This window comes from Dendropsophus ebraccatus, chromosome 12 (assembly GCF_027789765.1).
Source record: "Dendropsophus ebraccatus isolate aDenEbr1 chromosome 12, aDenEbr1.pat, whole genome shotgun sequence".
NCBI classification, from domain to species: Eukaryota; Metazoa; Chordata; class Amphibia; order Anura; family Hylidae; genus Dendropsophus; species Dendropsophus ebraccatus.
In genome coordinates this window covers 44,616,802-44,640,522 of record NC_091465.1, presented here as the reverse complement: position 1 = coordinate 44,640,522, position 23,721 = coordinate 44,616,802, and the positions used below count along the sequence as shown (strand labels likewise).

At 40.9% G+C, this 23,721-nt stretch overlaps 2 protein-coding genes and 1 non-coding gene across 5 annotated transcripts in view; 1 reads left to right on the top strand and 2 right to left on the bottom strand.

Annotated features, from left to right (window-relative positions):
- Window positions 1-23,721, bottom strand: part of SHISA7 (shisa family member 7) — a 374,289-nt gene that overhangs the window by 237,250 nt on the left and 113,318 nt on the right. The window lies entirely within an intron of this gene.
- Window positions 1-23,721, top strand: part of LIG1 (DNA ligase 1) — an 82,769-nt gene that overhangs the window by 39,214 nt on the left and 19,834 nt on the right. For all 3 annotated transcript variants that reach the window (XM_069949088.1, XM_069949087.1, XM_069949089.1), the window contains exons 5-20: window positions 3,881-3,989; window positions 4,097-4,210; window positions 6,868-6,948; window positions 10,720-10,825; window positions 11,203-11,310; window positions 11,990-12,046; window positions 12,799-12,971; window positions 15,510-15,676; window positions 16,673-16,749; window positions 16,836-16,927; window positions 17,798-17,897; window positions 18,605-18,690; window positions 18,780-18,895; window positions 18,994-19,089; window positions 21,289-21,399; window positions 22,311-22,382. In XM_069949088.1, the coding sequence (XP_069805189.1) occupies window positions 3,881-3,989; window positions 4,097-4,210; window positions 6,868-6,948; window positions 10,720-10,825; window positions 11,203-11,310; window positions 11,990-12,046; window positions 12,799-12,971; window positions 15,510-15,676; window positions 16,673-16,749; window positions 16,836-16,927; window positions 17,798-17,897; window positions 18,605-18,690; window positions 18,780-18,895; window positions 18,994-19,089; window positions 21,289-21,399; window positions 22,311-22,382 (1,665 nt within the window). The remainder of the gene's footprint in view (window positions 1-3,880; window positions 3,990-4,096; window positions 4,211-6,867; window positions 6,949-10,719; window positions 10,826-11,202; window positions 11,311-11,989; window positions 12,047-12,798; window positions 12,972-15,509; window positions 15,677-16,672; window positions 16,750-16,835; window positions 16,928-17,797; window positions 17,898-18,604; window positions 18,691-18,779; window positions 18,896-18,993; window positions 19,090-21,288; window positions 21,400-22,310; window positions 22,383-23,721) is intronic.
- LOC138770174 (U2 spliceosomal RNA) lies at window positions 5,228-5,418 on the bottom strand. Its single transcript, XR_011359425.1, has one exon. It is a non-coding gene; the product is annotated as a U2 spliceosomal RNA (small nuclear RNA).

Genomic DNA, 23,721 nt, shown 5'->3' with positions numbered 1-23,721 from the left:
GGTGCAGCAACGCTCACAGCACCGCGACCGGGCGGCAAGTGAGCTCTCCTGCAAGGGACCGGGCGAATCAGTGCACGGGCGGCTGGATGGGGAGGTAAAGGAGCGCTCACCCTGTCAGGAACAAGCGGCGGGTGAGCGCTCCTGCAAGGCATCGGGCGGCTGGATGGAGGGGCACAGGAGGGTGAGCTAGTTGGGGGGAGGGGCCTCCACAGCGGGGTCAGTATCAGCCAGCACAGAGAGGGATATACACACAGAGGGAGATACATCTATATAGATGCATACATGCGCCCCCTGCTGGACCCGGCACTTGAGACGTGACGTCACCTTTTTTTTACAGGAAGTCAGCCTGCCTTATCTCCTAAGTTGAGGGAAAATAGCACCTTATGTGGGATTTGTAGGGATTTGTATAACTTTTCTTTTGTAATAACATATTAAAAATAAATTTTGCCCGGAGTACACCTTAACCCTATAGTGACTACAGCTGTGCAATATATACATACAAAGTTATACATAGGATACTGACATCTGGTGGCGAAACTCATATACAACCTCATCACCACCTTACCTTACTAGAGTGTAAGGCTTTTGCGACAGGTGTCAGACAAAAAAAACACCCATGATGGGACACCACACATGCAAAAACCTTTGTCTATTTAATAGGACAGAATCTATAGGAAAAGCCAACCATATGCTGGGCTGTATAGCTAGTAAGCTAGTAGGAAAAGGAAGATTGTGATCTGTATAGAGCTCTAGTGACATCACATCTGGAATACTGTGTCCAGTTCTGGAGACCTCACAAAAGGAGATTGATAAAAATAGAATGGGTTTAAAGACCGGCTGCAAATATGGTGGAGGGTGTCAGGCATAAAAGATATCAGGAAAGACTTGAGACTAAACTCAAGAACAAAGGGGACACAGTGAGAGGTTAGTTGGGGGAAAGATCAGAAACAACATGAGAGAATATTACATTAGTAAAAGCATATTTGATGACTGGACTGAACTTTCAGCCGATGTGGCAGGTAAAGCTACAATAACTTAATGTTAACCCCTTAAGGTCAAAGCCTATTTTTGTTTTTGCGCTTTTGCTTATTCCATTTTAAGTTTAAAAGTCCATAGCGCTTGCATTTTTTCACCTAGAGACGTATATGAGCGTTTATTTTTTGCGAAACCAATTGTACTTTGCAATGACAGGCATTATTTTTCCATAACATATGCTGCGAAACCGGAAAAAAATCATTTGCGCTGTGAAATTGAAAAAAAAAACGAATTTGTTTTGATTTCGGGAAGTTTTGCATTTACGCCGTCCGTCCTATGGTAAAACTGACTTGTTATGCATGTTCCTCAAGTCGTTACGATTACTATGATATATAACATGTATAACTTATATTGTATCTGATGGCCTGTAAAAAATTCAAACCATTGTTAACAAATATACGTTCCTTAAAATCGCTCCATTCCCAGGCTTATAGCGCTTTTATCCTTTGGTCTATGGGGCTGTGTGAGGTGTCCGTTTTTGCGCCATGATGTGTTCTTTCTATCGGTACCTTGATTGCGCATATGCGACTTTTTGATTGTTTTTTATTACATTTTTTCTGGATTTGATGCGTCCAAAAATGCGCAATCTTGCACTTTGGAATTTTTTGCGCTGACGCTGTTTACCGTGCGAGATCAGGAATGTGATTAATTAATAGTTCGGGCGATTACGTGCGCGGCGATACTAAATATGTTTATTTATTTATTAATTTATATTTATAAAATGGGAAAAGGGGGGTGATTTGGACTTTTATTAGGGGAGGGGATTTTTTTATTAATAAAAACACTTTTTGACTTTTTTTTTTTTTTTTACTGCAACTAGAAGCCCCCCCTGGGGGACTTGTATATAGACAGCACTGATCTCTCATAGAGATCAATGCTGTGTATATACACAGCAAAGATCAATTAGATCGGTCATAGATTACTATGGCCTGCTGCAGGCCATAGCAATCTATTGCCGAGCCGGGATCAGCGTCATTCCGACGCTGAGGCCCGGCACGGGCAGAAGAACGGATCTCCCCCCCGCGATCGCATCGCAACGGGACCCGCGCCGGCTAATAGAGGCACTGCCCGGCTGCACGTGTCAGCCGGGATCAGCGCCGTTCAGAGCGGGGTCCCGGCGGGACCCCGCTCTGAACACCCCGAGCGGCACCATGATGTATCAGATACGTCATGGGTCGCTAAGGGGTTAATCTTAATGGGATAAACATATCTATCCTAAGATAATAAAAAAGGAGATAATTTAAGGGCAGACTAAATGGACCAGGTGGTCTTTTTTTTGCCTTTTGCCAGAATACCACTTAACGCGACTCTGTACCCACAATCTGACCCCCTCAAACCGCTTGTACCAACAGATAGCTGCTTTAATCCAAGCTCTGTCCTGGGGTCCGTTTGGCAGGTGATGCAGTTATTGTCTTAAAAAGAACTTTTAAACTTGCAGCCCTGTGTCAAATTGGCGTGGCCTAGAGTGTTTGTGCCCAAGCCTTTCCCCGTCCCTCCTCCCCATCATTAGGAATGCCCTGGGTAGTATTTTTGCTGTTCATCACTTGTGTGAAGACTGCACATGGGCCTTAACGATCCAGCACATGTGCAGTGCTCAGACAGGTGATGAATAGGAAAAATCCTGCCCAGGGCATTTCTAATAATGAGGAGGGACAGAGAGGGGGTGCAAGGCTTGGGCACACACACTCTAGGCCACGCCACTTTGACACAGGGCTGCAGGTTGAGGGTACGTTCACGCTTACCGTATCCGCAGCTGATTTCATTTAAATAACTGAACACAGCATCAAATCTGCTTCGGATCTGCTGCGGATCCTGTAGGTGTGAATGCACCCTTAAAGCGTAACTGTCATGGTTTTTTTATTGCAGCAATCAGTAGTATAAGCGATTTTAAGAAACTCTGTAATAGGTTTCATCAGCCAAAAAAGCATCCTTCTGTACTCAAGAAGCAATTTCCCAGCCTCCCCCCCCTGACTTCTTATCTGTGCATTATCAGGCAAACACGTCTTCATTACAGAGAAGTCAGTGAAGACGGGTTCTGCTCTCTCCATTGTAAGCCTATGAAGGGGGGAGGGGCTGAGGGAGATGAGGGAGCAGGAAGAGGTGACATGAAGGTCAGCTGTTTGTAGACTCTCTGTGCACCTAAGACGCTGGATTCTGGGGTCAGAAAGGTCAGTGCTTATCTATGAATTTACTGAGAGAAGATTGCAGGGTGTTGTGCTTTGCAGGACTGCTCCGTGCTCAGTCACTCCTAACAGCCCCTCCCCTCTTCATAGCCACATAACGGAGACAGAAATCCTGCTTCATTTGATGTGAGGGGGGAGGCTGGGAGATTGCTTTTTCACTACAGAAGGAAACTCTTTTAGTACATAAAACCTACTAAAACCTATTACAGAGTTTCTTAAAATCGCTTGTACTGTTGATATTTAATGTTTTCAGAAAAATGACCCTGAAATGACTGTTACGCTTTAAGTTGTTTTCTAGGACAATAACTGCATCACCTGCTGAATGGACCACAGGACAGATCTTGGATAAAAAGCAGCCATCGAAAAGTATAAGTGGTTTGGGGGGGTCAGATTGTGGGTACAGAGCCCCTTTAAAGGACATTTTCACTTAGCATATTCTGGTCAGTATCTTGCATTTCCATTTATAGATTAGAATGACAAATGGAACCTACACAGAGGAGGGATATAATGGAAACATTTGTACTTCTGTGTTTTGACAACTCCGATGTAGTCTTGTTCTAACCACACCAGCAAGGAGCAGAGTTCCAGCTTCTTCAGGGAAGTACTGCTAAATTATGTTTTTGTTTGATTTGGTAAATTTATAGTATTCTTTTTTTGCACAGGGCGTCGTTGAAGCAGCTGATACATCTGGAAGAAGCCATTCCCCAGATACCTCCTGTAGCACTGGTGAGCCTGATGTGCCGCCTCCTAGCATCCCTAAACGTAAAACAGGTACTATGAAGATACATTTAAAATTGTATTTGCATGAAGTTAAATAATTATGGGTCTTTGTGGGTTTACCTGTTGAATTTACAGTTAAATGTTTATTTTATGCATAGCTCGTAAGCAGATACCAAAACGGAAATTAGAAAGTGTTGTTGGGAAATCTAATGGACAGAATGAAGAACCTAATGTCCAAGAAACTTCGGCAAAGCGTCCACTGCAGGAAACAGGTAAATATACAATTTATGATAGGGAATTTTAGTTATTTAGGCCAGGATTAGCCAGTGTCTTTGCAAGCATCTTTGCCACCATAGACCTCATTCCAAATTGCGGGCAACTTTATTGCGATTTGGGTATATTGTTAACAGCCCAGTAGCATTTATAGTAAAGTTATGCGACGGCAATTTGCACAAAATACTTAGGTCTTGGATGAGTTTTGCTGTTGTACGACCAAAGTGATGGTGTAGCCCTTAGTCTTAGGATGAATACATTTATTACAACTGTAATTTATTTTCTCCTGGATAATACACACTTGCTACAAGTGTTCCTGAGTGCCATCTGCTTCATTGCAGCTCTGTATTCACACACTTTGCTCACATGTAGTGCATCTGTGCTACGTGACCTCTGATCAACCACTAATTTGACTTCAAAACTGCATCCTTTCCTTTTCAAATCCATTTTCAATCCCATGATGCATCAGCACAGCATCACCTGGGCAGATAGAGCCCTTACCGTGCAATAATCCTCATCTCTGTATTTTTCTAAATAAGCTACAGTCAGGAAGGCTGAACTCAATATAACTATGTGACAAGAGCTGTATAAGCCTCATCCGCAACTCCGATGGGAGTTTCTGGGGGTGTAATTTTTAGATAGAAAGGGATATCTAATATGTTGTAAAATTAGAAAAATAGCTCTGTTGGTTGCTCTTAAGTGTCTCAAGAGCCTACTCCTTGGCCGAACAATCGGACTTGAGCATGCTGAAGTTGTGCTCATCTCTAATAAGCACATTTAATGGACTCTATTTGGACGGGTTATTAAGAATATGTAGTAACATGCGGTTATTAGTGGTCATAAGATTTTGCATGTTAACAGTAGTTTACCTGCAAAGCTGCACAGCCATTCACAGAACTAACTGCTCTGTTTTGCAGCAAAACTTCATACTGGCACAGCTGTTGGTTGTATAGCTGCTTCTTCTTGTAGCCTTGCCCCTAGCTATCCATATTAGTAAATCAGTGTAAGCATTTAGCGCTGGGTGCACTGAACCTGGAAGCACTGCAATACCAGGTCAATGTTTGGAGAGGACAGACTAAGCTCTTTTTCCATCTCCTTGTTCTAAAAATCCATTTAATAGATGTTCCCCAGAAAGGGAACATATCCAATATTAAACTGATGAGATCAGATACTGCTCTTGATCTTAGCCAAAAGGCAGAGAAGTGACAATGATGTTTCTTTTTAGACATGCGGCTGTAGCATTGGCACTTCAGAATTATTTTACCCAAATGAAATACCTTTTTGTAAAATAATTTTTTTATTTATTTCAATAATATCAATATAAATGTTACAAATTCCTTCCCTACCTCCCCAAAAACCCCTCCCCCCTCCCTCGAGCAAATGTCATTGTAATACATACATTCAGTACATTATTCATCATAAATATTTTATCAGCCTTTCCTCCTTATTTCCTAACTAACTGGGTCTTTCTTTTCATAACTTCCATATAACCTGCTAGCTTCCCTCCAGCTTGCCACACTCGGAGTATTAGGGGACATCCAATTCTTAACCACTTGCAGTCTTGCTATGAAAAGTATCTTATTTAATCTCAATCTATCTTTTTTCCTTTTTACTTGGGAATCCTCCCCCAGCAGCACTAGACCTGGTGTAAAGGGTACCTCCAGACGGACTTCTCTTACTATTTCCTCTATCACCACACTCCAATAATCCCTTATTCTTGGACAATCCCACATTAAGTGCAACCAATCTCCCGGACTTCCTTCACATCTTACACATTTCGGGGGAATCTCTCTTTCTTATTTTGGCTAGAAAAGAGGGGGTATAATATAATCTGTAAACAATATTAAACTGTATCATTTGGTGATTACTATTTACGACGACGGAGACTAATTTGATATTTTGCATAATTCTATGCCATTCTTCCTCCCAAAATTTACCCAGATCACTTTCCCATTTATCCCTGCTCTTTATTGGCATATCTGTATATACATAGTCCCTAATCTTAGAGTAAATTCTCTTTTTCCTATTTTCCATTACCAGTAAACTTAATACTTCTGGGGATTCTTGCACCAAAAATAAACCCTTCTCTTTTGATGACATACATGCATATTGTAGTCTCTCATACTCGAGCCAACTTATACCTTTCAAGCTATATTTTCTTTGCAAATCTAACCAAGTTCTAAGTTTCCCCTCTACAAAGGCATCCTGTATTCTTTCTATACCCCCCCTTTCTCAGTTCTTGTACATCTTTAATTTTATAGATTTCTTCCAAATTAGGATTATCCCACAACGGAGTTTTATTTATTGACCCTGTTAATTTAAATATCTTCCTTAAAGAGTTCCAACATTTTGTCCACATTCTGACTGTGGGGAAACAATCCCATTCCCTATTCTCTAGCTGTCCCGATTCCAAACTCTCAATTATAATCTCTCCTGTCACCTTTTCCTTTCTTTAATACCCACTGAAGGAAGGGAACGTTCTCTCCCTCCCACCATAAATACAATTGGGCAGAATAATAGTACAATTTGAGATCTGGTACCCCAAATCCACCATTATTCCGAGGGATACAGACATTTTTTGTAAGATAAGTTTTGAGCCTTTTTATAATTGCAAATCTTTAAGAAAGTTATATTGCCATATTTTTTTCTTGAACAGCTCCTAAGATGGAAATTAAGTCAGAGGAAAAAGATGAGACCAAAAGTGTTGTTACATCATCTGATCTGGAAAAGGAAAAAAGTAAGTTGCCAAAGGAAAAAGGCGTTGCCATAATGTACATCGCTGTCCGTAAATAAGGGCAAGTCTCTTCAATTACTTAATGAATGTAAAATTATACAAAATTCTGATATGATAGTGAAGCGAAACAGAATATATTTGTTAGTGAATCAACATGGTTAATTTGGATGGGGGTCACACACAGATTTTCATTCCATTTTTTTTGAGCCTAAGTGAGAAGAGGATCAAGCGGTAAGAAGCGGCATTAATCCTCCTTTATGTTTCCCATTGGGTATGAATCCACTAGTGTCTTGGCTTCAAACAGTGAGGGGAAAGCTGCCACAGAAAGCTGTTTGTGAATCTCTCCTTACAGTCACAGACTGAAGACTCAAATTTAGCTAATCCTTACAGCGAAGAAGGGGAAAAGTTGTATCTGTTCATGTTTAAGGCAATGCTCTATGAGATAAACAGCTTAGACTGCTAACTGATTATTATAGCAAACAATTGACAGAGAAATCAGTCAATTTGTAAGTCTTTAAGAAGTGATAAAAAATAGCCTCCTTCCATGAAAACCTAGGGGAGTTGCATGCAGAGCATTAGGATCTTGCACATAGCCATGTTCAGTCTGTGAAAATCTGTCCATATGCTAACTACATTTCATGGTCTAAACACCTCCATATCAATCATTGAAACATGGCTAGAACAGGGATGTGTGTATTTGTCCTTACGTGTGTGCATAGTGTGAGCCTGTATTCCCACTGCATATTTTTCCTGAGCTTTCCTCTGATGTTAAGATGTAGCCTTTGCCTGCATGATTGGCAGTCTTCCACTCCTCTTTTTTTCTTTTGTGCTCATACAACATTGCTGCTCACCTCGCTGACACTGTACATGTTGTACTCTAATTTTCCCTTGCCCTGAAAAATAGATACAGGAGCAAGGACTTATTGGAAAGGCTGGACTCCCTGCTCCTATAAACTAAGCAGTGAACACCTTCACCGGCCTGGGTGTGAGAGTGCCTGTGGAATGTAGTGATGCTTACAGCATAGCTGTCCACTTCATAAATGCAGTAACCATTCGCCGAGCTGGGAGGTGTATGCCTGGTGAATGTAGTGCTCATCAATGCATACAGTACGCGAATGTCATAGAAACTGGTACATACAGTGCAATGTATACATTTCCATGCATTTGTCTAGATTGCTTGCGGCCTTCTGGTACTGGGCAGGTGTAAGGGCTACAGTATGCATGGTTACCATGATATTGTGCAGCCACGCTCATGTTGGTGGGGCCTACATCTGTCTAATGGGACATTTACTTTTGGGAAATGTTCTATTGTTTTTCTCTTAATACTTGGCTTCTCTGGTAAGTGCTGTGCTTTAACCCCTCAAGGACCGGGCCAATTTCGGGTTTTTTTTTTTTGCACTTCAGTTTTTTCCTCCTTGTGCTTAAAAGGCCATAGCACTTGCATTTTTTCACCTAGAAACCCACATGAGCCCTTATTTTTTGCACCACTAATTGTACTTTGCAATGACAGGCTGAATTTTTGCATAAAGTAATGTGTGGTGAAATTGAGGGGGGTATTTGTTTTTATGCCGCTCTCCCTGGGGTAAAACTGACTTGTTATATATGTTCCTCAAGTCGTTACGATTAAAACTATATGTAACATGTATAACTTTTATATTATCTGATGGCCTGTAAAAAATTCGAACTATTAACAAATATATGTTCATTAAAATCGCTCCATTCCCAGGCTTATAGCGCTTTTATCCTTTGGTGTATGGGGTGTTAGGTGTCATTTTTTTGCGCCATGATGTTTACTTTCTATCGGTACCTTGATTGCGCATATGCGACTTTTTGATCGCTTTTTATGACAACTTTTCTGGATTTGATGAGACCGAAAATGTGCAATTTTGCACTTTTTTTGCGCTTGCGCCGTTTACCGTACACAATCTGGAATGTGATAAATTAATAGTTTGGGCGATTACGCACGTGGCGATACCAAACATGTTTGTTTGTTTATTTGTTTATTTTTATTTATAACATGGGAAAAGGGGGGTTGATTCAAACTTTTATTAGGGGAGGGGGCTTTTTTTTTTTTTTACACTTATACTAGAAGCCCTCCTGGGGGACTTCTAGTATAAGCACACTGATCTCTCATTGAGATCTATGCTGCATAGATATACAGCATAGATTAATGAGATAGACACTCGATTGCTTTCGGCTGCTGCAGCCGAAAGCATTCGAGTGCTGAGCCGGGACCCCGGCCGGGTGAAGATTCGGGGATCGCTCCTCTGGGACAACGTCCCGGGGGGTGATCTCCGCCACTAGACACCAGGGATTGGCAAAAGTAAGTAATCGGATGCAGCTGTCAACTTTGGCAGCTGCATCTGATTACTTTATTAGCGGGCACGGCGATCAGACTGTGCCCGCTAATAGCCGCGGCCCCGGGCTACATGCCGCACCCGGGGCCGCGGTGGTTCAGAGCGGGGTCGCCGCGTGGTCCCGCTCTGAACTCCCCGAGGAGGCCGCAGGGTGTAAATATACGCCCGTGGTCGTTAAGGGGTTAAAGCGTCTCTTTCCACAATCTGCCCTACCGAACTGCATGTACCGTTGGATAGCTGCTTTTAATCCAAAATCTGTCCTGTGATCTGTTCGTCAGGTGATGCAGTTATTGTCTTAAAACATCATTTTTAAACTTGCAGCCCTGTGTCAAACTGGCGTGACCTAGAGTATCCGTTCCCTAGACCTACACCGCCTCTCCACTCCTCCTCCCCAACCTCTTCACTATTAGGAATGACACTGGCAGGATTTCTCTTATTCATCACCTGTCTGAACACTGCACATGTGCTGGATCGTTAACGCACCTGTGCAATGTTCTGACAACTGATGATTAGGAGAGATCCTGACCTGGAGCAGTTTGGGGGGCAAATTGTGGGTACAGAGTTGCTTTAATTTAAAGGGGTAGTGCGGCGGTAAACAATTATTCACAGAATAACACACATTACAAAGTTATACAACTTTGTAATGTATGTTATGTCTGTGAATGGCCCCCTTCCCCGTGTCCCACCACCCCCACCCGTGTACCCGGAAGTGTGGTGCGCTATACATACCTGTCACGTGCCGACTCGTCTCCGACCTTCAGTCTGCGATGCAGGCGGCCGGGCCGAATCCCTCCAAGCGTCCTGAGTGCCGGCCGCCCTCTTCAGCGTCATCAGATGCTCAGCCGTGATTGGCTGAGCACAGTTATCGCGGCTGAGCATCCGATGACGCGGCAGAGGGCTGCCGGCACTCAGGACGGACGGAGGGATTCGGCCGAAGACGACATCGCTGACTGAAGATCGGAGACGAGTCGGCACGTGACAGGTATGTATAGTGCACCACACTTCCGGGTACACAGGTGGGGGTGGTGGGACACGGGGAAGGGGGCCATTCACAGACATAACATACATTACAAAGTTGTATAACTTTGTAATGTGTGTTATTCTGTGAATAATTGTTTACCGCCGCACTACCCCTTTAATAGGATAAAATTAACATTTAAAATGCTTACCAGTCTCCTCCAGGTTATCTTCTGACAGTGCTGGTCCTTGCTGTCAATACTTCCTCTTCTATATCTTTTATGCAGAGGAAATACCTACTCATCAAAGACTACGGCGGAGTCACAGCCACATACAAAACATACATTGTTGACTGTTCTAGTGTGTAAACTGGAATGAAATATTTATAATAAAACTTTATATTTAGTAGAAGTAAATGCAATGTTTTTCAGTCTTTTGTTAATATTTATTTTTAATATAGAGGGCCACACTGTGCCTGTCAAGTCAGAACAAGATGCAGAAATGTCTGAAAAAAAGATTGTGGACAAGTCTCCTCCCTCAGCACCGGTAACCAAAAATATGGGCAGGTAAGAGCTAAGTGGATTGAGTACTCTGTGCTTATTCTAGTTCTTGAGTTTAGACTGAGTTCACACTATGTTTTTGCAGTCCATTTAACTTATCCTTTTAATCGAAAAAAATGGAGGCATTTGTGTGCATCATCATTTTCCATTGACTTCAGTTTTTTTTTTGTTTTTTTTTTATCGTCATGGTTGACCACGTTTTTGTGTACACTAAAAAAAACAAAAAACTTTCTGACAATGTATTTAAAAAAATATATATATCATTCCGGGGTACCCAGTTACTATCATTGCTTATATTAGCCTTATATTAACCTCTAGTCTAGTGTCTGAAACACTCTACTACAATGTACTGAACAGTCTGCTTTACTGATTATTATTTTTAGTTTTTTCGGTTCCTCAAAGCAAGATGTTTCACAGAAAGAGACAAATTATAATCCATCCAAAAGTGGTTACCATCCCATAAAGGATGCCTGCTGGAATACTGGCCAATTGTAAGTTATTATTTGTCTTGAATTTCTTTTAAGCATAAAATACATATGAAGGATATTATAATAGATTAATACATTTTATAATGCCTGTTAACATTTCTTTTGTGATTTGGTGCCGTTGACTTTGTGATTTGTAGTACATTTCTATCTGCAGTCCAGTCTGCCGAAAGTTGTTGGAAATTAATAGATTGCACTACCTTTTAAGGTTTAAAGGGGTTATCCAGTGCTACAAAAACATGGCCACTTTCTTCCAGAGACAGCCCCACTCTTGGCTTCAGCTTGGGCAGGGTTTTGCTGCTCAGTTCCATTGAAGTGAATGGAGCTTAATTGCAAACCACACCTGACCTGGAGACAAGAGTCATGTTGACTCTGAAAGAAAGTGGCCATGTTTTTGTAGCTGGATAACACCTTTAAGGATTATTGTTTTGTTGCAATGACTACCATTTTGGTGTTGTAGGTGACTAGACACATGCAATTTATTGAGTACAAGAAGTGACCTTTTTGGTCTACATAAAGGACAGTCATCAGACACTGATAGGTTTTCCTTTCATCCTTTCTAGAGCGATCAGTGTCCAATAAATTGCATACCTCTTTATTGCTATACTTTGTTCACAGGCTTCTCCTTCACACTATATGGGAAACCTTTGCAGTGAACCATTTATTCTCGTTTTTTATTTTCTAGGGTTCCATACTTGGCTGTGGCACGTACATTTGAGATGATAGAAAATGAGTCTGCTCGGTAAGTTTGCTTTGCTGCACTAACAATCTTTTTTCTGTGTGGCTTCCTAAATATCTGCAGTGCCATACCCTGTCCACATTTGCCTTTGTTATGCCTTTTTAAAAAGAGGATGAAGGCAGGGCTAAGAAGTCGATTATAATGGAGAAGTAGATAGGAAACATAGAAAAGTTCTTAGTGGGTGTTAGGCCTAAGTTTTGGTTTTGTAATATACTTTTGCTTTTTGTTGTTTAAATATTACTATTATGTTAATATTAATATTACCATGTTATTATTACCATTATTACCATGTCTTTGTGATTTAATTTACAAAAAGTAATGGCCTGTTGTTGGGATAAGTAATTACTATATGATTAGTGGGTGTCTGACTACCAAGACCCCCACTAGTCCTGAGAATAAGGTATTACAACATTGGTTCAGGGTCCTACCCCTCTCCCCCTTTTAAGTTTTCCAGCATAGTGGCAGTCTTAGTGATCTCTTCTAGGTATTGCAGAATACCCCAGTCATTAGCTATATGCATAATATTCCTGTAGGTAATATAGAATAAAGCACATGGTCCAGCTGTATGAAATTAACTGGCGGAGTACTGCTGTTCTTGTGACCGGTGAGGGTCTCAGCAATGGGACGCTCCACGCCACTATCTTTTGGATAGTGATGAAAGTTTTTGAAGTAAAAAAAAAATCACTTTAATCTTTTGTTGTTGTCTTCACTTTCAGCTTACATATTTGTGAATTTACTGTTTAAAATTTGTTTAGCTTAAAGAACATAGAAACACTGAGCAATCTTCTGCGATCTGTGATCTGTTTGTCTCCGGGGGATCTACTACCCTGCATCTATCTCTGTCTGAATCGTCTGGGTCCTGCCTATGAAGGTCTTGAGCTCGGCATTGGAGAAACCATATTAATGAAAGCTGTTGCACAAGCAACAGGTAAACACGGTGGTATTATTTATATGTGTTTTGAGATCAAGTTTTTATGTTAAGCGTATAAGCATATTTCTTTTCTTTTTTTTTAATTGATTTTACTTTAACACTGCCTGTTTAATAAAGAAAACTTTTGATCAGTCTCATAATTATCACATGCATTTACAATGGAAGGTCACATCAGTGTGTAGAGAATACAGGATCAGGCCATTTACTGTAGGTACTGTAGTAGTTACAGGTCACATACTCTCCTTCCCAACACAATGACCTCTGCACAGGTTACAGAACATGCCTTGTGCTTATTGCATTCTCTACCGGCTCCATGTCACATGACCAAGATGTCATATAATGTGTGTCAATGGGACGTCTCTCTCTCATTGCTAATTGGAATTTGAACATAGAGACCCTGACTGATTAAATGTTTATTTTTCTCATGATCGATATACTTTAAGTCTTTCCTTATATAAAAGACTTAAAGCGTAACTGTCATATTTTTTTTTATTGCAGAAATCAGTAGTATAAGCGATCTTAAGAAACTCTGTAATAGGTTTCATCAGCCAAAAAAGCCTCCTTCTCTACTGAAAAAGCAATCTCCCAGCCTCCCTCCCTGACTTCTTATCTGTCCATTATCAGGCAAACACGTCTTCATTACAGAGAAGCCAGTGAAGACAGTTCTGCTCTCTCCATTGTATCCTTATGGAGGGGGGAGGGGCTGGGGGAGATGAGGGAGCAGGAAGAGGTGACATGAAGGTCAGCTGTTTGTAGCCTCTCTGGGCACCTAAACTGTAGGATTCTGGGGTCAGAAAGGTCAGTGCTTATCTATGAACTTACTGAGAGAAGATTGCAGGGTGTTGTGCTTTGCAGGACTGCTCCGTGCTCAGTCACTCCTAACAGCCCCTCCCCTCTCCATAGCCACATAATGGAGACAGAAATCCTGCTGCTTCTGCAGTCAGGGGGGAGGCTGGGAGATTGCTTTTTCAGTCCAGAAGGAAACTCTTTTGGTTTATAAAACCTATTAGAGTTGTTTTTAAATCGCTTGTACTATTGATATTTAATGTTTTCAAAAAAATGGCCCTGAAATGACAGTTATGCTTTAAAAATATGAAACACTTTTTTAATGTTGAATATAGCGCTTACATTGCAGTCCTGGAAATAATGTGGAATTTCTAACATCTAAGACTAAGCAGGGATAATCCATTAGGAAATAGGGCCAGTCTCCATATGAATACAGACCAGGTGCACAATCTTAAAGGGAACTTCTACAGATAGAACAAACTTAGCAAACTTTTCGAATGATAAATTCCCTCTCGTGGCTGAAAGTTTGTTGACACCAACCTTAATAAATAGGTATACTGTATAAATTCAAATATACACCTATACAGTCCCTATACATATATACTTTGGTAGTAGAGCTGAAGAGGTCAGGGATGTGGCAATGTCATTGGATGTCACCTGTGCCACAAGTCAGTCTGTGACAGGTATTTGTTGTGAAGTGAAGGATCTAGGAGTCACAGCTCAGCCACAAAGTGTTAAATCTATCAAACTGAGAGCGGGCCTGCACGCTGCAAGGAACAATCACTGTTATTCTGTTATTTCCACATTACGTAATTTCAAACTGGGTCTGGAAGTGACATCACCCCTTGAACTGGGTGCCAGGAGGTTTATATAATGGTTTTCCATGGTAGAACAGCTGCACAGAAGACTTCAGAACTTCATGCAGGATTCCAAGCATTAACCAGCGAGACATGAAGTCGTCCATCATCAGACTTTGCAGTGGGATTAAAATGTGTTTCTTGGAGTTATGAATCACGTTTCACTGTCTAGTAGTTTGAGGGACACATCTTGGTTTGGTGTCAGAGAAGGCTATTTACTGAAATACGTGTGGCCTATTGTAAAATTTGGTGAAGAAAAGATAATGGTATGGGATGGAATGCTGTGGAATACTAAGACATTTTAGACAAGTGTATGCTTTTACTTCCAGCAAGGCTCTTTCCTATTCTCAATGTCTGTAACCCTGTCCCAAGCTGAGGTTTTGTAAGTTTGTTGTGGACGGACCAATTCAGGTGAGCTTTACATAGCCCTGACCTTAACCCTGTCAATGTCCATCAGGACTAGCTATCCAGTTTGTTTGGCTGAATGACAATTCTCAATATACGCCTTCTAGAAGTATTTTCCAGGATTCCGTAGTTGCAAATGATGCTCAATGCCATACTAAATCCTAAGTTTTTTGAATGGAATATGCAACAAGCTCATATAGGGTCAGGTGCCCAGATTCTTTGACTTATCATGCAGATACTGTATGAACAGAATCCCTTTACATACTTATGTGTAGCTGAATCATACTGTGTCATAGAATTATTTATGCCATCTCTGTGTGACAACTATATTTTATGGACATACCAGGGAAATCCATTATTTTTTGTGATGTTTTGAAACTATAAGATTTTTTGTTATGTAACATTGCCTTCCAAATGGATCTGCCTGTTTTTATTTAAAATTTAATGTTAAGATAAAGTTAATAAATTTTTTTTTATGTTTTCTCAGGCCGCCAGTTAGACAAAATAAAAGCTGAAGCTCAGGAGAAAGGTGATCTAGGATTGGTTGCAGAGAGCAGCCGCGGTACTCAGCGCACCATGTTTACACCTCCCAAGCTCACTGTCCCAGGCGTTTTTAACAAACTAAAAGAGATAGCCAGGATGACTGGTAATGCTGTAAGTGATGAGTGTTATGTGCACATATACGCAAAATCACTGCCGTTCTGTTAGGCCAAACCATTTAGCTTAATGTCAAATGCTGATGATATATAGTAGATATATGTTGACTATTCTTATAGATAATTGGTATGGGGCAGGAGAGGCCTCACTGTCAGGCGTGATGTAATTCACCCAAGAGCAGGCTATCCTTATCTATTAGGATGCATTTTTGATAAGTGTGAGCATACATATGTGTATAGGTTTAGTGGGTGATGAGAATAAGGGCCCCTTTAAGCAGGCCAAGGAAGTGCCAATCACAGAGCGGCACTTGTTTTGAGTCTTCACAAACGCTCGAGAAAGATGTCTAGCCGACTACTAATGATTTAAATGGCCACACAAGAGGTGTGATCAGAGATTTCTTGTTCATCAGCTGATCACTGGTCCTATTACATGGATCAATCATCTTCAGTTACCATTCCTACCTGTCAATCATCCCAATCAATAACTACTGATTCATGTAATACATTGTATACACGTATTAGTAATACTCTTCTTAAGAGAAAAAAAAAGTTTACAAGTTGGCTAATAAATATATAAATAGACCAAAAAATCACAACAATCACTGAACTCAAGGAGAACAGTGAAAAATTCCAATGGAGTGCTCATTTACTCATTATCTGGCTATTCCCGTGTTTTGAGACTCGTAACTGAGGCTCCATGGACCCCTTTTTTGCATAATAAATATATACCCTTAAGTATTGCCATTGGCAAACACCTCTTGCCTGACAAAAAAACAAGCCTCTATACAGCAGCATTAGGCTTTCCTTTAAGCTGGCAATAAACATAAAATAATAATAATCTGATAATCTGTGAGAGTAGGAGCCTCCAATCTATTACCTGACAACAGGTATGACAGAGAAGCATGAAGCAGGTTGGATTATAACTTCCCAGTACCTGTTGTAGACCTTGTAGACTGTTGAAAAATCTTTTCATTCTGTATCCGTTTCATTGCAGGCTATGAATAAGAAGATTGATATAATTAAAGGGTTGTTTGTTGCATGCAGGCATTCAGAAGCACGTTACATAGCTAGGTAGGAATTTTCACCCAAAGATCCATTTTAATTGATATTTAGATTTTCCCTCTTGTCACCTATTTTTTTCCCCATTGTTTTTCCAGAGCTCTAGGAGGAAAACTTCGAATAGGACTGGCAGAGCTATCTGTTCTTTCAGCTATTGCCCAAGCAGTTTCTCTAACACCACCTGGTCAATGTGAGTAATGGTGTTAGTAAATCTCATTTAATAAAGTTCATAATGAGATATGGAAAATCTGATTGCAGCAATCTATTTCTGAGACTATTCTCGTCTTTTATGTGCTACATGACCACCTACACATTGGAAAAATGTGCCCGTGCTCCAGTGTGGCAGCCATGTTCAAGACATAGCCTAACAGATAGGCCCCCTCACCCATTACTTGCCAGGCTATTCAGATATGTCATTTCTACTTTAGTTTCTGAATAAAATAGGTGTCCTTAGAATTTTGACCGTGTGTGTATATGTGTATAGATATATTACTTAAGGAAGGACAAGCAGTGAACCATGTTTTCTGTTACGTCATGGGATGTGGTGCGCATTACTAAGGGAATGTGTCATCAGAAACCTATTGTTTAAATCCAGCTTTTATGTCAAACCTAATCAAGAATTTTACCATCTATATTTCTAAATAATTCCTGTAGTTTTCATCCTGGCCTCCAGGCTTAAACTAAATGGAGACAACTTGTTCTGTACAGATCATTTTCCAGCAGTGCCCTCCTTATCACAGACAGGACTACAGTGAGAGGTGACACCAGTATATAGATATACAGAAGTGCACACAATAGCTGTTGCTTACAAGTCGGTATCACCCTCCCTGCAGAATGACCTTTAATAAAGGTAACTGAGCACAGAAACAGTAAAAAATAATGCATCCTGCTTTACTGTAAAATAAATGTCCAGGAATGGTTTGACGAGCAGGTGTTGACTTTGCTTTTATACGTCCCTGATATCAGTCAGATTGAGCATATGTGTGGCCTCACCTTCTTTCTTTTTATATTTTTTTTTAACGTATAGGATAGGTTTTTAAGATTTTTTTTTTCCCACCAGCACCTCCAGATGCAGTATTAGATGCTTCAAAGGGTATGAGTACGGATGCCAGAAAAGCTTGGATTGAAGAGAATGCCATGATTTTGAAGCAGACATACTGGTGAGATTTGTTTGTACTTAGTATTTTTAATGTAAAATGACCTGAAGTATAAAATTATACTTCAGATATCTTATAATTTTATGGATTTTAGAGTTTGAGGTTATCCCAGATGCACTTTATATGCATTTCTCGTAATAAGTGTACATTTGTATAACTTTTGGGGGGCAATACAATACTTTAATAAAAATTTTCGCCTGACTTCTCCTTTAAGGTCTAGACAGTGTGGGCTTCAGACTGAGCCATTGTAGCAGAGTATCAGTGAAAATTATTCAGCTGCTGCTGATGTCTTCAGCTCACAGAGCATTACGTATATTGACTAAACGTGCATCTGCTTCTTAGATAATAGTCTGACACAAATGATCACATTCATTGTGTGCCGCACCTGACACGACACCTGATTTGTGCAGATATACTATGACCTTTTACCCACACTGTGCCTCCCTCACTAAGTAGGCTTGGCTTCACATAAACATTGGGTGGCCTCCCTTTTGCACCAAATTTACTACAATTTACACCTGCTGACAGCTTTAAACATGATTGGTTTCTAAGATTGCCCAACTTGAAGCTGACACAAGTGCAATTTTACATAAGGCCAGCATATGAAATGCCGGTGGTATATCCTACCCTAAAGTGTTCTAGAAAGTTGTCTAACTTTTTCTTTGTACAGTGATTGATCTCTGTCTTGTGTGTGTGTTTTTTTTTTTAAGTGAGTTGCCAAACTACGATTTGGTTATTCCTGCCCTCCTGAAGCATGGAATTAAAGAACTTCCTCAACACTGTAAACTTACTCCTGGTAATAATCACTCTTATTTTCCATTGTATTCTCTTCTAATTCAGTAGGAAGTTTATTAGAGCACTACTGTTTTTCCTATGTGTTTTTAGGGGTGCCATTAAAGCCAATGTTGGCACACCCTACCAAGGGTGTAGGTGAAGTACTTAAAAGGTTTGACGAAGCCGCTTTTACGTGTGAATATAAATATGATGGAGAGCGTGCCCAGGTATACAATCTACTAAAAATGCTAACAGCATGCTGACTAAATATTACACATGCATGGAGTAACACTTAATGATTTATCCGTACATTTCTCTTTCATAGATCCATATATTAGAGAATGGGGAAGTACACGTCTACAGCAGGAATCAAGAAAATAATACTACAAAATATCCAGATATCATCAGCAGGATTCCACAGGTAATCAATGGGGAGCTTTATGAGATATCTCACATTTTTTTTATCCCTTTCGTCTGCATTTGCAACAGTCTGCTGTCCATTATAAATAAAACAGCTGGGTGAGTGCATAGGCATTACATTAGTGGTCATGACAGCTGGGAGCCTATTGAAGGCGCTCATGGATCTTTCTACACCTAGAAGGGTACATGTTTAATTTTATGCTGATGAACATTAAACACTGCAATACGAAAGTAGGACTATAGAAAGGGACGAAAAAAAATATTATATTATGAATGTACTTTTCCAGTTAAACATACCCATTTACTTTCATCCTTATTCCAAGATAGAGTATACATTGACTGAATAATAGTAAAGAAAAAATGCCACATCCTCAAGCCCAAAACAGACCGTGTTTTGATTTTTTTAAAACATTTTTAAAAACAAATATATGAAATAAATGTCACTAAATAATAATCTGTAACACCTACTAAGTTTTTATCACAAAGTATGCTACTTGTAAATTGCTTCTATTTAAAAAAAATCTCGTCTTCCAGTACTTATTAGCTAATGTGTGTTCTGCAGGAAATGTTTTTTTTCTTTCCAGTCTGATACAGAGCTCTCTGCTTCCACCTCTGTTCATGACAAGAACTGTCCAGAGCAGGAGAGGTTTTCTATGAGGATTTGCTGCTGCTCTGGACAGTTCCTGTCTTGAAAAAGAGGTGGCAGCAGAGAGAACTATGTCAGACTGAAAAGAAAACAACATTGCCTGCAGACATACAGCAGATGATTAGTACTGGAAGACTGGAGATTTTTAAATTGAAGCAAATTACTAATCTATCTAACTTTCTGAAACCAGTTGATTTAAAGAAAAACATTTTCGCTGGATATTGGTCACAAAACAGTGTTATGTCTGAAAGAATTATATTCTATGCAATGAAAGTAATGATTTGTTATGAAAAGGTATTTCCTCATACAATGTAATTTGTGTCACAGAATGTTCTGCTATTTGTTAATACCACTTTTAAAGTGAACAGCTAGTTATGAATGAAACTCTTGTGCTTTAATACATTTAAGTGTCAAATGGCTGTACTTACCAGAAATCCTGGTCCAGCCTCCTTTTTTAGTTTTGTGCTGAAACAAACTAAACTAAAAAGACTAAATGCAGGAAGTCCTGGTTAGTGCAGAGTGTCACTGCTCAATGTGTCTGTCAATCATGTGACTGCCTTCTCTCAAAGCGTGCAGATGACTGGAACTTCCTGTGTTTAGTCAAACATAGGACCAAGTTAGGTAGTTCCTAACAGATGCAATTATTTTTTTTTTGTATTTCACCCACGTAAGTTTAAAGAGTATGTACCACCAGGTACATCCTCTTTAAGCTGAACCCACGGATTGAACGGCACCGTCACGGGGAAGTCGGTGCCCGTGCACGGCGCCATTCTGTGCACCGGAAGCGGCCGGTGCTCAAGCACTGGAGGTAGGCCGGGCCGCCCCCAGTGGGAGGGAATTCCCTCCCCTCTGACGCGGCTCCATTCGTTCTAAGGGAGCCGCGTCATACAGGGAAGGGAATTCCCTCCCAGTGGGGGTGGGCCGGCCTACCTCCAGTGCTTGAGCACCGGCCGCTTCCGGTGCATAGAACGGCGCCGTGCACGGGAATCGGGCCACGGTCCGAAAAACGGACCGCGGCATCGGCTTCCCCGTGGCGGTGCCGTTCGATCTGTGGGTTCAGCTGAAAAAGGATGTACCTGGTGGTACATCCTCTTTAAACAGATTGTTCGGCGTTAGGCATTTTGCTGGTGCATATAAAACAAAAAACATGGTATGTTCATCTGTTGGCACTACCCCGGTGTCCTGTTGCGGTGTTGCTGCTTTCCACCGCTAACTGCAGAGCCTCCACTTCCTAAATGAACTTGTCTTGGGACAGAAAGCCGGCTCAGCTAATCTGACTCAGGACAGCCCAGCAGCCAGTGATTGGCTGAATGGGCTGTCACTCCTGAGATGAATCTGTCTCGGAAGTGGAGGCACTGCACCGCCACAGGACACTGTGGGAGAGTGTAGACATGAGCATAGGCTGTTAATTGTCTTATATGCACCAGCAGCAATATGTTCAAAATGCCTAATGCCAGACAACCCCGTTAAATGAATTACAAAAAAGAGGTCAGCCCAGAAAGTATAGTTATGTGTTACTTTGCATTCATGTTTTTTTTTCCTTTTTAATATTAGGTGAAAAAAGATACAGTAAAATCTTGTATCTTTGACTCAGAAGCTGTTGCATGGGACCCACAAAAAAAACAGATCCAGCCATTTCAAGTTTTGACAACACGAAAACGAAAGGTTTGTGCATATATATATATTTATATTTTAGGGGCGGGGATTACTTTAAATATTGTTATGCTAATAAATCATCAGCAAGTGTCTCTCCTTAAAGGGAACCTGTCACCCCCCGTGTCGGGGTGACAGGCTCCCGACCCCCCGTTAGAGCCCCATATACTCACCTAATCCCGCCGGGTCCCGCTTCTGGAGGTGGTCGGGTGATGAAGATCTCAGCCGCTGCAGCCCGGCGCGCGCGCTGAGAGATGAGTCCAACACCCATAGAGAATGACAGGAGAGTCCAGCGCTCCATCATTCTCTATGAGCGTTGGACTCATCTCTCAGCACGCGCCGGGCTGCAGCGACTGAGATCTTCATCACCCGACCACCTCCAGAAGCGGAACCCGGCGGGATTAGGTAAGTATATGGGGCTCTAACGGGGGGTCGGGAGCCTGTCACCCGGCACGGGGGGTGACAGGTTCCCTTTAAAGCGAATATGAACACTCAACACCGCCCTCCCCCCACCTTCCCCAACTGCTTGTACCGTCGGATAGCTGCCTTTAATCAAAGATCTGTCCCGGGGTCCGTTGGGTAGGTGATGAAGTTATTCTCCCCCCAAAAAATCTTTTATTTTTATTTTAGTATGGAATTGTTTATGGGGTGGATTGTGGGTACATATTCCCTTTTACCACTTGCAAACATCTTTTAACATCTGGTTGGTCCATATATAACTGCAGAAATCATGACCCTACCAGTCAACAGAGGTAGCCATACTCTCTATAGAGAGGGCAAAGAGAGATTTACTATTGCTGCCTTTCCCCTACCCAACAAACAGTGTATATAATTGCTAAATTCTCCCACTAGTGTGTTTACTGTGAAGAGCTGCCTCTACTTTGGTTTATCCTATATGGTCACTATGTTGTTAACCGTTTTAGGATGTTGAAGCTTCTGACATAAAAGTTCAAGTATGTGTGTATGCTTTTGACCTGCTTTACCTGAATGGAGAGGTAAGTAATATATATGCATTTATAATTGCTAGAAAAGTTTTTCTTGTATTAATAAAGTTTTACTCTCATTTGACTATTGTCCTAAAATCACAGACTCAAAATATTCACTATATAATTAGAAAAAAAATAGACACACTTAGCATAAGCTAAAAACACATTAAACTACCTGGAGTCTCTCTGTAAGCACATTTATATGTATGACTTGTAAATCTGTTTGTAATTTTTGAAAATAATAAAAAAGTGATTAAAAAAAAAAACTACTACCCTGAAGTAAATATAGCAATCCAAGTAAAATAATAAGGGCAAGCTGAGCTTGTTGTCTAGCTGAAGTAGTTCACACGTACCGGATCGCAGCGGATTTCATGCTGCGAGTTCTGCAGCGAAATCCTTTGAGATTCCAAGTACTTTCATTTTGTATAGGTTTATATACTTGTAGCGGAACGAAAATTCTGCTGCAAGTATGTAAACCTAAACAAAATGACAGTACCCGGAATCTCAGCGGGAAATCCGCTGCGATCCGGCACGTGTGGACCCACCCTAAGTGTTTTTGCCGACAAACTAAAAATATGGTTTGCCAGCCACCTCCAGCTTATTTATGGCCGGCGTAGAAGGTTGGGTGCAAAGAACAGCCAAGATGGCTTTCATGCAGTTTGTGTAACTCCCATTGACATGAGCGTGAGTTGTGCCAATGCTTTGCCACACAAGTTATGCAGTTTACATATCTTCCAGTGCTATGTCATTTGCACACCTCCCATTAAGGTAAATGAGGAGTTATGCAAATTGCATAACATTTTCGGGGCCTGACCATCTCAGACAGCCACAAGCAGACTGGAGATGGCCGTGCAGCCGTATATTTTGTTTGTGGGCAAATCCATTTGAAGATATTTTCCAGCGAAAATAGATTGATTAAAGACATACTCCAGTGTCAGAACTTTTTTTATTTAGTGCTGCAGAAAAAAATAAAGAAGCTATTCTTGCCTCCCCCTGCTCCCCCAGCATTCTCTAGCAGGTTCTCTGTTCAGGAGTATCAGATCGTCAGGTTTAGCTGAAGGAGCAGGAAGGGGACTTTCCGAGGGCGCTGACCGGCATAAATCAGCCAGTAGATCCCACTTGTAGAAAGGCTGGGTTTATTGGTCTCATAGAAACAACACGTTTTGGGGTTCATACCCCTTTATCAAGTTTAGAGACTCTTTCATCTCCCATTCACTTTACTGAGAGATTAGCTTTATAGTATCCCATAACTACCGCTACACAGTTATCCACACTGGCTCCTGTTGTGGTTTTGTTTTATTCTGTATTTATTTTTATTATTTCTCAGTTATTGCATTGCAAAAAATAT